Source organism: Lipophrys pholis (assembly GCF_963383615.2).
Source record: "Lipophrys pholis genome assembly, contig: SCAFFOLD_41, whole genome shotgun sequence".
Classification (NCBI taxonomy): domain Eukaryota; kingdom Metazoa; phylum Chordata; class Actinopteri; order Blenniiformes; family Blenniidae; genus Lipophrys; species Lipophrys pholis.
Genome location: NW_028291851.1, coordinates 76,019 through 90,823, shown reverse-complemented (window position 1 = coordinate 90,823; position 14,805 = coordinate 76,019). Strand labels below are relative to the sequence as shown.

The 14,805-nt window shown below is 44.8% G+C and overlaps 1 protein-coding gene across 2 annotated transcripts in view; it reads right to left on the bottom strand.

Annotated features, from left to right (window-relative positions):
* acox3 (acyl-CoA oxidase 3, pristanoyl) overlaps positions 1–14,202 on the bottom strand; it is a 37,647-nt gene extending 23,445 nt beyond the window's left edge. Inside the window, exons 1-8 of one of the 2 annotated variants that reach the window (XM_080494136.1) lie at positions 14,009–14,202; positions 7,443–7,570; positions 5,301–5,398; positions 5,097–5,232; positions 2,986–3,060; positions 2,794–2,883; positions 1,551–1,694; positions 279–367 (exon numbers count right to left, since the gene is read on the bottom strand). In XM_080494136.1, coding sequence (XP_080350262.1) covers positions 279–367; positions 1,551–1,694; positions 2,794–2,883; positions 2,986–3,060; positions 5,097–5,232; positions 5,301–5,398; positions 7,443–7,562 — 752 coding nt within the window. In that variant the 5' untranslated portion in view covers positions 7,563–7,570; positions 14,009–14,202. Of the gene's footprint in view, positions 1–278; positions 368–1,550; positions 1,695–2,793; positions 2,884–2,985; positions 3,061–5,096; positions 5,233–5,300; positions 5,399–7,442; positions 7,571–13,986 lie in introns of both variants that reach the window. The other variant, XM_080494135.1, reaches the window with a different exon arrangement.
* Between the last annotated feature and the right edge of the window lie 603 nt (positions 14,203–14,805).

The following is a 14,805-nucleotide window of genomic DNA, read 5'->3' as shown; positions in this document are numbered from 1 at the left end:
GCACGGAGGTTAGGATAGCGCCATGTCGTGGCTGAACCTGGTACTGCTCTTCAGATTCTGCAGTGTTTGATGAACAACAAAGACCACAGGAGGCTTGCAGGGCGGAGGTGGAGCACACACACACACACACACACACACACACACACACACACACACACACACACACACACACACACACACACACACACACACACACACACACACACACACACACACACACACACACACACACACACACACACACACACACACACACACACACACACACACACACCTACCCGTTGTCCAGGCCGTTCTGGCCCAGCTTCCTCCCCATGTCTCCCACCATCACGCCAGGCAGTGCCAGCAGGGTGCGGGGATCTCTGACCTGCAGCACAGTAATCCCAGGGTCAGGAGTAATCCCAGGGTCAGGAGTAATCCCAGGGTCAGGAGTAATCCCAGGGTCAGGAGTAATCCCAGGGTCAGGAGTAATCCCATCGGACTGATATCAGCTTCAAGAGGAATCAAGAAAAGATTCCAGTGACGTAACTGTTGAACATTAGGTGGCACTGAGTCTTTAGTTACTTTACTTTAATCATTGAAATTTTAGTTACTGAACGAGAAAATCTTCAACCTGTTGATATTACTAGATATTATGGACTATGGAGCCACTAGGATGTAGGCCACTATGCTGAGGACTATGGAGCCACTAGGACGTAGATCATTATGCCTAGGACTATGGAGCCACAAGGATGTAGGTCACTGTGCTGAGGACTATGTAGCCACTAGGATGTAGGCCACTATGCTGAGGACTATGGAGCCACTAGGAGGTAGATCATTATGCCTAGGACTATGGAGCCACAAGGATGTAGGTCACTGTGCTGAGGACTATGTAGCCACTAGGATGTAGGCCGCTATGCTGAGGAGTATGGAGCCACTAGGGTGTAGGTCACTATGCTGAGGACTATGGAGCCACTTGGATGTAGGTCACTATGCTGAGGACTATGGAGCCACTAGGAGGTAGGTCACTATGCTGAGGACTATGGAGCCAATAGGATGTAGGTCACTATGCTGAGGACTATGGAGCCACTATGATGTAGGTCACTATGCTGAGGACTATGGAGCCACTAGGATGTAGGTCACTATGCTGAGGACTATGGAGCCACTAGGATGTAGGTCACTATGCTGAGGACTATGGAGCCACTAGGATGTAGGTCACTATGCTGAGGACTATGGAGCCACTAGGATGTAACCAGACTCAATCTATTGATCTGCTTGTTCATCAAACCTGAAGCTGCTGAGAGTCATGTGACATCTGCCGCTGTGGAGGAAGAGGAAGAAGAGTAGGAAGAAGAGGAGGAGGAGGAGATGGAGGTAGAGGAGGATGAAGAGGAGCAGCAGGAGGAAGAGGAAGAAGAGTAGGAAGAAGAGGAGGAGGAGGAGATGGAGGTAGAGGAGGATGAAGAGGAGTAGCAGGAGGAAGAAGAAGAAGAGTAGGAAGAAGAGGAGGAGGAGGAGATGGAGGTAGAGGAGGATGAAGAGGAGGAGAAGGAGGAGGAAGAGGAGCCTACCTGCACGATGAAGGAGTGCAGGCCGTGACACTCCTGGTCCGGAGTGTAGAGCTGAGCGAACACCACAGCGTGAGTCGCCGTCTTACCAAGGTTACCGACCCAGAACTTAGCAGCTTCAAAGTCTGGGGAGTTGATCACAAACTCCTGGAGGAGAGAAGAAGAAGAACATCACAAACTCCTGGAGGAGAGAAGAAGAAGAACATCACAAACTCCTGGAGGAGATAAGAAGAAGAACGTCACAAACTCCTGGAGGAGAGAAGAAGAAGAAGAAGATCACAAACCCCTGGAGGAGAGAAGAAGAAGAAGAAGATCACAAACTCCTGGAGGAGAGAAGAAGAAGAACATCACAAACTCCTGGAGGAGAGAAGAAGAAGAAGAACATCACAAACTCCTGGAGGAGAGAAGAAGAAGAAGAAGATCACAAACCCCTGGAGGAGATAAGAAGAAGAACATCACAAACTCCTGGAGGAGAGAAGAAGAACATCACAAACTCCTGGAGGAGAGAAGAAGAAGAAGAAGAACATCACAAACTCCTGGAGGAGAGAAGAAGAAGAAGAAGAACATCACAAACTCCTGGAGGAGAGAAGAAGAAGAACATCACAAACTCCTGGAGGAGATAAGAAGAAGAAGAAGAACATCACAAACTCCTGGAGGAGAGAAGAAGAAGAACATCACAAACTCCTGGAGGAGAGAAGAAGAAGAACATCACAAACTCCTGGAGGAGAGAAGAAGAAGAAGAAGAACATCACAAACTCCTGGAGGAGAGAAGAAGAAGAACATCACAAACTCCTGGAGGAGAGAAGAAGAAGAAGAAGAACATCACAAACTCCTGGAGGAGAGAAGAAGAAGAAGAACATCACAAACTCCTGGAGGAGAGAAGAAGAAGAAGAACATCACAAACTCCTGGAGGAGAGAAGAAGAAGAACATCACAAACTCCTGGAGGAGAGAAGAAGAAGAACGTCACAAACTCCTGGAGGAGAGAAGAAGAAGAACGTCACAAACTCCTGGAGGAGAGAAGAAGAAGAACATCACAAACTCCTGGAGGAGAGAAGAAGAAGAAGAACATCACAAACTCCTGGAGGAGAGAAGAAGAAGAAGAACATCACAAACTCCAGGAGGAGAGAAGAAGAAGAACATCACAAACTCCTGGAGGAGAGAAGAAGAAGAAGAAGAAGAAGAAGAACATCACAAACTCTTGGAGGAGAGAAGAAGAAGAAGAAGATCACAAACTGTGTGTGTTACCTGGGTGGAGGGGTCATAGGTCGCAGTGGTTCTCAAGGCTCTGGTGTTGCTGCCATGACTGACCTCAGTCAGTGCGAAGCATCCGAAGATCTGAGAAAGAGGTGAAGAGAAACTTCTCATCTTCTCATGCCGAGTGGACTGAGTCTTCCTGAGGTCTATGAGAAAGTCTATAGAAGGAATGAAGCATCCTACCGTCATGTCTTTAGCACTTTTTACAAAGTCGTCATGGCGACTGGATCCCGTGCTGGAAACAGTTCCTGCAAACATCTGAAACACAAAACGTCTTTTAGTGGAAACATCAGGGAGTGAAGGGACAACGGGACCAAACAGACATGTCGAGGTAACGAGTACTAATGTGACACCAAGGTAACAGTACTGATGTGACACCAAGGTAACAGTACTGATGTGACACCAAGGTAACAGTACTGATGTGACACCAAGGTAACAGTACTGATGTGACACCAAGGTAACAGTACTGATGTGACACCAAGGTAACAGTACTGACGTGACACCAAGGTAACAGTACTGACGTGACACCAAGGTAACAGTACTGATGTGACACCAAGGTAACGAGTACTAATGTGACACCAAGGTAACGAGTACTAATGTGACACCAAGGTAACAGTACTGATGTGACACCAAGGTAACAGTACTGATGTGACACCAAGGTAACGAGTACTAATGTGACACCAAGGTAACGAGTACTAATGTGACACCAAGGTAACAGTACTAATGTGACACCAAGGTAACAGTACTGATGTGACACCAAGGTAACGAGTACTAATGTGACACCAAGGTAACAGTACTAATGTGACACCAAGGTAACGAGTAATAATGTGACACCAAGGTAACAGTACTGATGTGACACCAAGGTAACACTACTGATGTGACACCAAGGTAAGGAGTACTAATGTGACACCAAGGTAACGAGTACTAATGTGACACCAAGGTAACGAGTACTGATGTGACACCAAGGAAACGAGTACTAATGTGACACCAAGGTAACGAGTACTGATGTGACACCAAGGAAACGAGTACTAATGTGACACCAAGGTAACGAGTACTAATGTGACACCAAGGTAACAGTACTAATGTGACACCAAGGTAACAGTACTGATGTGACACCAAGGTAACAGTACTGACGTGACACCAAGGTAACGAGTACTAATGTGACACCAAGGTAACGAGTACTAATGTGACACCAAGGTAACAGTACTAATGTGACACCAAGGTAACAGTACTGATGTGACACCAAGGTAACGAGTACTAATGTGACACCAAGGTAACAGTACTAATGTGACACCAAGGTAACGAGTACTAATGTGACATCAAGGTAACAGTACTGATGTGACACCAAGGTAACAGTACTGACGTGACACCAAGGTAACGAGTACTAATGTGACACCAAGGTAACGAGTACTGATGTGACACCAAGGAAACGAGTACTAATGTGACACCAAGGTAACGAGTACTGATGTGACACCAAGGTAAGGAGTACTAATGTGACATCAAGGTATCGAGTACTGATGTGACACCAAGGTAACAGTACTGATGTGACACCAAGGTAACGAATACTAATGTGACACCAAGGTAAGGAGTACTGATGTGACACCAAGGTAACGAGTACTGATGTGACACCAAGGTAACAGTACTGATGTGACACCAAGGTAACGAGTACTAATGTGACACCAAGGTAACGAGTACTGATGTGACACCAAGGTAACGAGTACTGATGTGACACCAAGGTAACGAGTACTAATGTGACACCAAGGAAACGAGTACTGATGTGACACCAAGGTAACGAGTACTAATGTGACACCAAGGTAACAGTACTGGCGTGACACCAAGGTAATGAGTACTAATGTGACACCAAGGTAACGAGTACTGACGTGACACCAAGGTAATGAGTACTGATATGACACCAAGGTAACGAGTACTGACGAGACCAACCTGTAGGACTAGAGACCAACCTGTAAGACCAGAGACCAACCTGTAGGACCAGTAGGACCAGAGACCGACCTGTAGGACCAGTAGGACCAGAGACCGACCTGTAGGACCAGAGACCGACCTGTAGGACCAGAGACCAGAGACTTACCTGTAGGACCAGAGACCGACCTGTCGGACCAGAGACCGACCTGTAGGTCCTGTAGGACCAGAGACGGACGAGACGGACCTGTAGGACCAGAGACCGACCCGTAGGACCAGAGACCTACCTGTAGGACCAGAGACCGACCTGTAGGACCAGAGACCGACCTGTAGGACCTGTAGGACCAGAGACCGACCTGTAGGACCAGGCCACTCACCCCGGTGTGCAGCGAGGCCTTGGCTGACATGGCCCAGTCATACATTCCCAGCGAGTCCTGCAGTGCCACACCCTTCCAGGGGTCTGACATCACTTCCTCCTCAGACAGGAAGTTGTAGCGGAGCAGCTGCTTCACCCTGCAGGAAGAGATGATGGAGGAGATGATGAAGGAGATTATGGAGGAGCCTGGTTGTTCAGGACGTACCTTAAGAAGGTGAGCTCTCTCTTCATCTCCATGGAAACATCTTCGCCAGGTTGACGGGCGAACAGCGGGTCGTTCTCCAGAGTCCTGAACACATGTTGCTGTGGGGAGAAACACCTCCGTCACTACCTCCGTCACCAGGAGAAACACCACCGTCACTACCTCCCTCACCAGGAGAAAAACCTGTCACCAGGAGAAACACCTCTCACCAGGAGAAAAACCTCTGTCACCAGGAGAAACACCTCCCTCACCAGGAGAAACACCTCCGTCACTACCTCCGTCACCAGGAGAAACACCACCGTCACTACCTCCCTCACCAGGAGAAAAACCTGTCACCAGGAGAAACACCTCTCACCAGGAGAAAAACCTCTGTCACCAGGAGAAACACCTCCCTCACCAGGAGAAACACCTCCGTCACTACCTCCGTCACCAGGAGAAACACCACCGTCACTACCTCCCTCACCAGGAGAAAAACCTGTCACCAGGAGAAACACCTCCCTCACCAGGAGAAACACCTCTCACCAGGAGAAAGACCTCTCACCAGGAGAAAAACCTGTCACCAGGAGAAACACCTCCCTCACCAGGAGAAACACCTCTCACCAGGAGAAACACCTCCCTCACCAGGAGAAACACCTCCGTCACTACCTCCGTCACCAGGAGAAACACCACCGTCACTACCTCCCTCACCAGGAGAAAAACCTGTCACCAGGAGAAACACCTCTCACCAGGAGAAAAACCTCTGTCACCAGGAGAAACACCTCCCTCACCAGGAGAAACACCTCCGTCACTACCTCCGTCACCAGGAGAAACACCACCGTCACTACCTCCCTCACCAGGAGAAAAACCTGTCACCAGGAGAAACACCTCCCTCACCAGGAGAAACACCTCCCTCACCAGGAGAAACACCTCTCACCAGGAGAAAAACCTGTCACCAGGAGAAACACCTCCCTCACCAGGAGAAACACCTCTCACCAGGAGAAAAACCTGTCACCAGGAGAAAAACCTGTCACCAGGAGAAACACCTCCGTCACCTGGAGAAAGACCTCTCACCAGGAGAAAAACCTCTGTCACCAGGAGAAACACCTCTCACCAGGAGAAACACCTCCGTCACCTGGAGAAACACCTCTCACCAGGAGAAAGACCTGTCACCAGGAGAAACACCTCCGTCACCTGGAGAAAGACCTCTCACCAGGAGAAAAACCTCTGTCACCAGGAGAAACACCTCTCACCAGGAGAAACACCTCCGTCACCTGGAGAAACACCTCTCACCAGGAGAAAGACCTGTCACCAGGAGAAACACCTCCGTCACCTGGAGAAAGACCTCTCACCAGGAGAAACACCTCCGTCACCTGGAGAAAGACCTCTCACCAGGAGAAAAACCTCTGTCACCAGGAGAAACACCTCTCACCAGGAGAAACACCTCCGTCACCAGGAAAAACACCTCTCACCAGGAGAAACACCTCTCACCAGGAGAAACACCTCTCACCAGGAGAAACACCTCTCACCAGGAGAAACACCTCCCTCACCTGGAGAAAGACCTGTCACCAGGAGAAACACCTCCGTCACCTGGAGAAAGACCTGTCACCAGGAGAAACACCTCTCACCAGGAGAAACACCTCCCTCACCTGGAGAAAGACCTCTCACCTGGAGAAACACCTCCGTCACCAGGAGAAACACCTCCGTCACCAGGAGAAACACCTCCGTCACCAGGAGAAACACCTCCCTCACCAGGAGAAACACCTCTCACCAGGAGAAACACCTCTCACCAGGAGAAACACCTCCCTCACCAGGAGAAACACCTCTCACCAGGAGAAACACCTCTCACCAGGAGAAACACCTCTCACCAGGAGAAACACCTCTCACCAGGAGAAACACCTCCGTCACCAGGAGAAACACCTCCCTCACCAGGAGAAACACCTCTCACCAGGAGAAACACCTCTCACCAGGAGAAACACCTCCCTCACCAGGAGAAAGACCTCAGTCACCACCTCCGTCACCAGGAGTTACTGTAGTTAAGAGGTACTGTAGTTATTGGAGTTACTGTAGTTAATAGTTACTGTAGTTTATAATTACTGTAGTTATTGGAGTAATGTTAGTGTTTGTCTTGTCTTAGCCGTTAGCGTTAGCCACAGGAAGCAGTCGCACCTTGAACTTCACAACTTCCTGTCCGTCTAAGAAAAGACACATCTGCTTCCAGTCGAAGGACGACGTCTTCCTGTAGACGTCCAGCGGCCCCGAGGGAAGGTCTGCCAGCAGCTGCTGCATCCTGGAGCCTGGAACCATGAGAACCATGGAGACACAACATGAGAACCATAAAGAGACAACCAGGGCCCGGTTGTTCTAAACTGGGTTCACTTTAACCAGGTGTTATCTTGTTGTTCTAAACTGGGTTCACTTTAACCAGGTGTTATCTTGTTGTTCTAAACTGGGTTAACTTTAACCAGGTGTTATCTTGTTGTTCTAAACTGGGTTAACTTTAACCAGGTGTTATCTTGTAGTTCTAAACTGGGTTAACTTTAACCAGGTGTCATCTTGTTGTTCTAAACTGGGTTAACTTTAACCAGGTGTCATCTTGTTGTTCTAAACTGGGTTAACTTTAACCAGGTGTTATCTTGTAGTTCTAAACTGGGTTAACTTTAACCAGGTGTCATCTTGTTGTTCTAAACTGGGTTAACTTTAACCAGGTGTTATCTTGTAGTTCTAAACTGGGTTAACTTTAACCAGGTGTTATCTTGTTGTTCTAAACTGGGTTAACTTTAACCAGGTGTTATCTTGTTGTTCTAAACTGGGTTAACTTTAACCAGGTGTTATCTTGTTGTTCTAAACTGGGTTAACTTTAACCAGATGTTATCTTGTTCTAAACTGGGTTAACTTTAACCAGGTGTTATCTTGTAGTTCTAAACTGGGTTAACTTTAACCAGGTGTTATCTTGTAGTTCTAAACTGGGTTAACTTTAACCAGGTGTCATCTTGTTGTTCTAAACTGGGTTAACTTTAACCAGATGTTATCTTGTTCTAAACTGGGTTAACTTTAACCAGGTGTTATCTTGTAGTTCTAAACTGGGTTAACTTTAACCAGGTGTTATCTTGTTGTTCTAAACTGGGTTAACTTTAAACAGATGTTATCTTGTTCTAAACTGGGTTAACTTTAACCAGGTGTTATCTTGTAGTTCTAAACTGGGTTAACTTTAACCAGGTGTCATCTTGTTGTTCTAAACTGGGTTAACTTTAACCAGATGTTATCTTGTTGTTCTAAACTGGGTTAACTTTAACCAGGTGTTATCTTGTTCTAAACTGGGTTAACTTTAACCAGGTGTTATCTTGTTGTTCTAAACTGGGTTAACTTTAACCAGATGTTATCTTGTTGTTCTAAACTGGGTTAACTTTAACCAGGTGTCATCTTGTTGTTCTAAACTGGGTTAACTTTAACCAGATGTTATCTTGTTGTTCTAAACTGGGTTAACTTTAACCAGATGTTATCTTGTTCTAAACTGGGTTAACTTTAACCAGGTGTTATCTTGTTGTTCTAAACTGGGTTAACTTTAACCAGGTGTTATCTTGTTGTTCTAAACTGGGTTAACTTTAACCAGGTGTTATCTTGTTGCTCTAAACTGGGTTAACTTTAACCAGGTGTTATCTTGTAGTTCTAAACTGGGTTAACTTTAACCAGATGTTATCTTGTTCTAAACTGGGTTAACTTTAACCAGGTGTTATCTTGTAGTTCTAAACTGGGTTAACTTTAACCAGGTGTTATCTTGTTGCTCTAAACTGGGTTAACTTTAACCAGGTGTTATCTTGTTGTTCTAAACTGGGTTAACTTTAACCAGATGTTATCTTGTTCTAAACTGGGTTAACTTTAACCAGGTGTTATCTTGTTGTTCTAAACTGGGTTAACTTTAACCAGGTGTCATCTTGACATTAAAGTTAACCCACCTACGGAGCTCCACTACCGTTTGAACAGAGGTTACCTGTCCCTGCTGACGCCGGGTTGATGAGACTAGTTAAAGGAAGGACAGGGAGGACATTGGACTGAACTTTGACCTGGAGGATTATGTTAATGAGGAGCTGCACACCTGCTCCATCCAGTCCCTGTGGGACGTGTCCTGGTGAGTTGGAGCGTGAAGGTAAACAGGGACACTCTGACTGGAGGACACATCAGTGTGTCCATACCTGTCCAATCAGAGTTCAACCTTTATTAACTTTAGGTAAATGAACTTAAATCGATTCAAATCCCTCCAGATTAGAACCCTTAGAACCATGGTTCTAAGTGGCTTATCACCACTGGATAAAGTAAAGGTTAACGACTGTTTGAGAAAAGCTGTTATATCAGAGACGGTTGATTTATTCACTCTTTCTCACCTGGAAATTCAGAGGGAAAGACAAGAGATGATTCTCACTGTGGTGATTCTCACTGTGGTGATTCTCACTGGGATTCTCACTGTGGTGATTCTCACTGTGGTGATTCTCACTGTGGTGATTCTCACTGGGATTCTCACTGTGGTGATTCTCACTGTGGTGATTCTCACTGTGATGATTCTCACTGTGGTGATTCTCACTGTGGTGATTCTCACTGTGGTGATTCTCACAGCCAATCAGAATGGGCCACTACAAGGAAGGCACGGGCACAAGCCCCGCCCCAGACATATACAGACTAGACCATAGACATATACAGACTAGACCATAGACATATACACACTGGACCATAGACATATACACACTGGACCATAACATATACACACTAGACCATAGACATATACACACTAGACCATAGACATATACACACTGGACCATAGACATATACACACTGGACCATAGACATATACACACTGGACCATAACATATACACACTAGACCATAGACATATACACACTAGACCATAGACATATACACACTAGACCATAGACATATACACACTGGACCATAACATATACACACTAGACCATAGACATATACACACTAGACCATAGACATATACACACTAGAACATAGACATATACACACTAGACCATAGACATATACACACTGGACCACAGACATATACACACTAGACCATAGACATATACACACTAGACCATAGACATATACACACTGGACCATAGACATATACACACTAGACCATAGACATATACACACTAGACCATAGACATATACACACTGGACCATAGACATATACACACTAGACCATAGACATATACACACTGGACCATAACATATACACACTAGACCATAGACATATACACACTAGACCATAGACATATACACACTAGAACATAGACATATACACACTAGACCATAGACATATACACACTGGACCACAGACATATACACACTAGACCATAGACATATACACACTTGACCATAGACATATACACACTAGACCATAGACATATACACACATGAGCTGGAGCCCTGGTTCTCTCTAGTCCCTGGCTGAAGCTCGCCCTCAAACAACAACAACAATATCAAGGTCTATTGGGTTCATCTGACGGAGGCTCTTTTAGTTACAGTGTGGAGAAGATTACATTTCTAAAGAACCAGCGTCTCAGAACCAGTCAGTGTTCTGTTCCCCGCCTGTTCCAGCAGGAGAACCTCAGAACCAGTCAGTGTACTGTTCCCCGCCTGTTCCAGCAGGAGAACCTCAGAACCAGTCAGTGTACTGTTCCCCGCCTGTTCCAGCAGGAGAACCTCAGCCTGGTCCCAGTAGGAAGTTCTGTCTGGCTGTTCTCAAACAGCTGAGCAACATGTCACCCCTCACTCCTGTTAGACATACTGACATGTACACAGACAGTATTATTATATATATTGATTAGGAGAGCAGATCAACTGGTTGCACGTTGAACAAGCAGTGAATGAATGTGATAACACAGGACTCTGAACAGGTCCATCTGGTCCTCACTAGGACCTCTCCTATCACTGCCCACATGTCCTGATGCTCTGACAGCCAGACTCAGTGAAGCCATGGCCGAGGTGGAGAGTCTGAGAAGAGAGGAGAGGAATGAAGAGATGGAGAACGGAGGGCAAAGAGCACAGTGGGGGGTCTTCTGGAGGAACTGAGAGGGAAACATCTAATAACTGAAGAGCTAGAAGAGAATATGTCATATAATATGGAATAATAGATAAATGTGTCAGTAAATAAATATGGAATAGGTAAATATCTAACTAGTATTTTCTATGTAATATTAAAGGTAACTATGTACAAATAAATGAAAGAATAATAGGTAAATATGTTATTGTGTGTAAATATGTTAAAAAGAATCTAAAATTGTTCCACAAAAAAGTAATAACTTTATAATGTACATGTTCATTGTCCATAAATGTCCCATTGTGTGTAAATAAAGACTTTATATATTGTTGTCATGGCTCCATCATGTTGCTCTAAAAGGAGAGGACAGCGTCCCAATGTCCCATCTTCAGACTGCTTCCATGTCCTCTCTGGACTTTCTATTAGTATGCTACATTAAATAAATATATAAATGAAATACTTTTTAATTTAATAGATTAAAAATGAGAGCAATGATTCCTCACCGTCCTGTAAATGTATATTTGCCTGGTTTCCTTCAGAAACACGTCGCTGTCACACAGACTTGTTTAGGCTGACGGGGCAGACTTGCCCCTCACAAGATGGCGGCCGCTCTGACGTATCGGAGCGCTGGGCGGACACAGGCTGTGCGGCGTCTAATGTATATGTCTATGTGTGTATGTCTATGTGTGTATGTCTATGTGTGTATGTCCATGTGTGTATGTCTATGTGTGTGTCTATGTGTGTATGTCTATGAGTGTATGTCTATGTGTGTATGTCTAAAGGTAGGTATGTCTATGTGTGTATATCTATGTGTGTATGTCTAAAGGTAGGTATGTCTATGTGTGTATGTCTAAAGGTGTGTATGTCTATGTGTGTATGTCTATGTGTGTATGTCTATAGTCTATGTCTATGTTTGTATGTCTGTGTGTGTATGTCTATGTGTGTATGTCTATGTGTGTATGTCTATGTATGTATGTCTATGTATGTATGTCTATGTGTGTATGTCTATGTGTGTATGTCTATGTGTCTATGTCTATGTGTGTATGTCTAAAGGTGTGTATGTCTATGTGTGTATGTCTATGTGTGTATGTCTAAAGGTGTGTATGTCTATGTGTGTATGTCTATGTGTGTATGTCTATGTGTGTATGTCTATAGTCTATGTCTATGTTTGTATGTCTGTGTGTGTATGTCTGTGTGTGTATGTCTATGTGTGTATGTCTATGTGTATATGTCTATGTGTGTATGTCTATGTGTGTATGTCCATGTGTGTATGTCTATGTGTGTATGTCTATGTGTGTGTCTATGTGTGTATGTCTATGTGTGTATGTCTATAGTCTATGTCTATAGTCTATATCTACGTGTGTATGTCTATGTGTGTATGTCTATGTGTGTATGTCTGTGTGTGTATGTCTATGTGTGTATGTCTATGTGTATATGTCTATGTGTGTATGTCTATGTGTGTATGTCCATGTGTGTATGTCTATGTGTGTATGTCTATGTGTGTGTCTATGTGTGTATGTCTATGTGTGTATGTCTATGTGTGTATGTCTATAGTCTATGTCTATGTTTGTATGTCTGTGTGTGTATGTCTATGTGTGTATGTCTATGTGTATATGTCTATGTGTGTATGTCTATGTGTGTATGTCTATGTGTGTATGTCTATGTATGTATGTCTATGTGTGTATGTCTATGTGTGTGTCTATGTGTGTATGTCTATGTGTGTATGTCTATGTGTGTATGTCTATGTGTATATGTCTATGTGTATATGTCTATGTGTATGTCTATGTGTATATGTCTATGTGTATATGTCTATGTGTGTATGTCTATGTGTGTATGTCTATGTGTGTATGTCTATGTGTATATGTCTATGTGTGTATGTCTATGTGTGTATGTCTATGTGTATATGTCTATGTGTGTATGTCTATGTGTATATGTCTATGTGTGTATGTCTATGTGTGTATGTCTATGTGTATATGTCTATGTGTGTATGTCTATGTGTGTATGTCTATGTATGTATGTCTATGTATGTATGTCTATGTGTGTATGTCTATGTGTGTATGTCTATGTGTGTATGTCTATGTGTGTATGTCTATGCCCACACTACTAATGATTAGATTAGATTTGATCTTTTTCCTCAATACAAAGGTCGGGTCAACAACACACACACACACACACATTACACACACGCGCACAGACACACTACAGACACACACACACATTACACACACAAACACACACACACTACAGACATACACAAACACACACACACATTACACACACGTGCACAGACACACTACAGACACACACACACATTACACACACTACAGACATACACAAACACACACGCACACACAAACACACACACACATTACACACACACGCGCACAGACACACTACAGACACACACAAACAGACACACACACTACAGACACACACACTACAGACACACTACAGACACACACACTACAGACACACTACAGACACACACACTACAGACACACACACTACACACACACTACAGACACACACACTACAGACACACACACTACAGACACACTACAGACACACACACTACAGACACACACACTACAGACACACACACTACACACACACTACAGACACACTACAGACACACACACTACAGACACACACACAGTAAGTTACTCACTGAGTTGATCAAAGGAACAAACCGAGTTGCACTGAGCTTCTCCTGCTGTCGGTGACCGCTGACCTGCTCTCTGAGAGAGAGAGAGAGAGAGAGAGAGAGAGAGAGAGAGAGAGAGAGAGAGAGAGAGAGAGAGAGAGAGAGAGAGAGAGAGAGAGAGAGAGAGAGAGAGAGCGTATTCTATCTTCGTTTGTTTACAACAACTGGGTTCCCGTTTCTGCCCTTCAGAGTAAGAGCGTCCATTTCCGGTCGGCGGGTTTACTGAGTTCACTTTTACAACAGAAGTTATAACGTCCACGGGCGACTAGTCATCAGCAGCACAGGGCTGAGCGCCCCCTGGTGTCATCAGAAAGGACTGCATGCAAAGTATGTTATTAATTCTTTAAGATAAGTCTGTGACTAAAACTTCCTCTTATAGAGTACATAGTTACTGTGAGTATTTTATTTTATTTTATTTCACTCCTCTCTCACCGTGGCTCGCCCCTCTCTCACCACACAGTGTGTATTACATTAGTGTAGCTCGCCCCTCTCTCACCACACAGTGTGTATTACATTAGTGTAGCTCGCCCCTCTCTCACCACGCAGTGTGTATTACATTAGTGTAGCTCGCCCCTCTCTCACCATGCAGTGTGTATTACATTAGTGTAGCTCGCCCCTCTCTCACCATGCAGTGTGTATTACATTAGTGTAGCTCGCCCCTCTCTCACCATGCAGTGTGTATTACATTAGTGTAGCTCGCCCCTCTCTCTCAATGCAGTGTGTATTACATTAGTGTAGCTCGCCCCTCTCTCACCATGCAGTGTGTATTGCATTAGTGTAGCT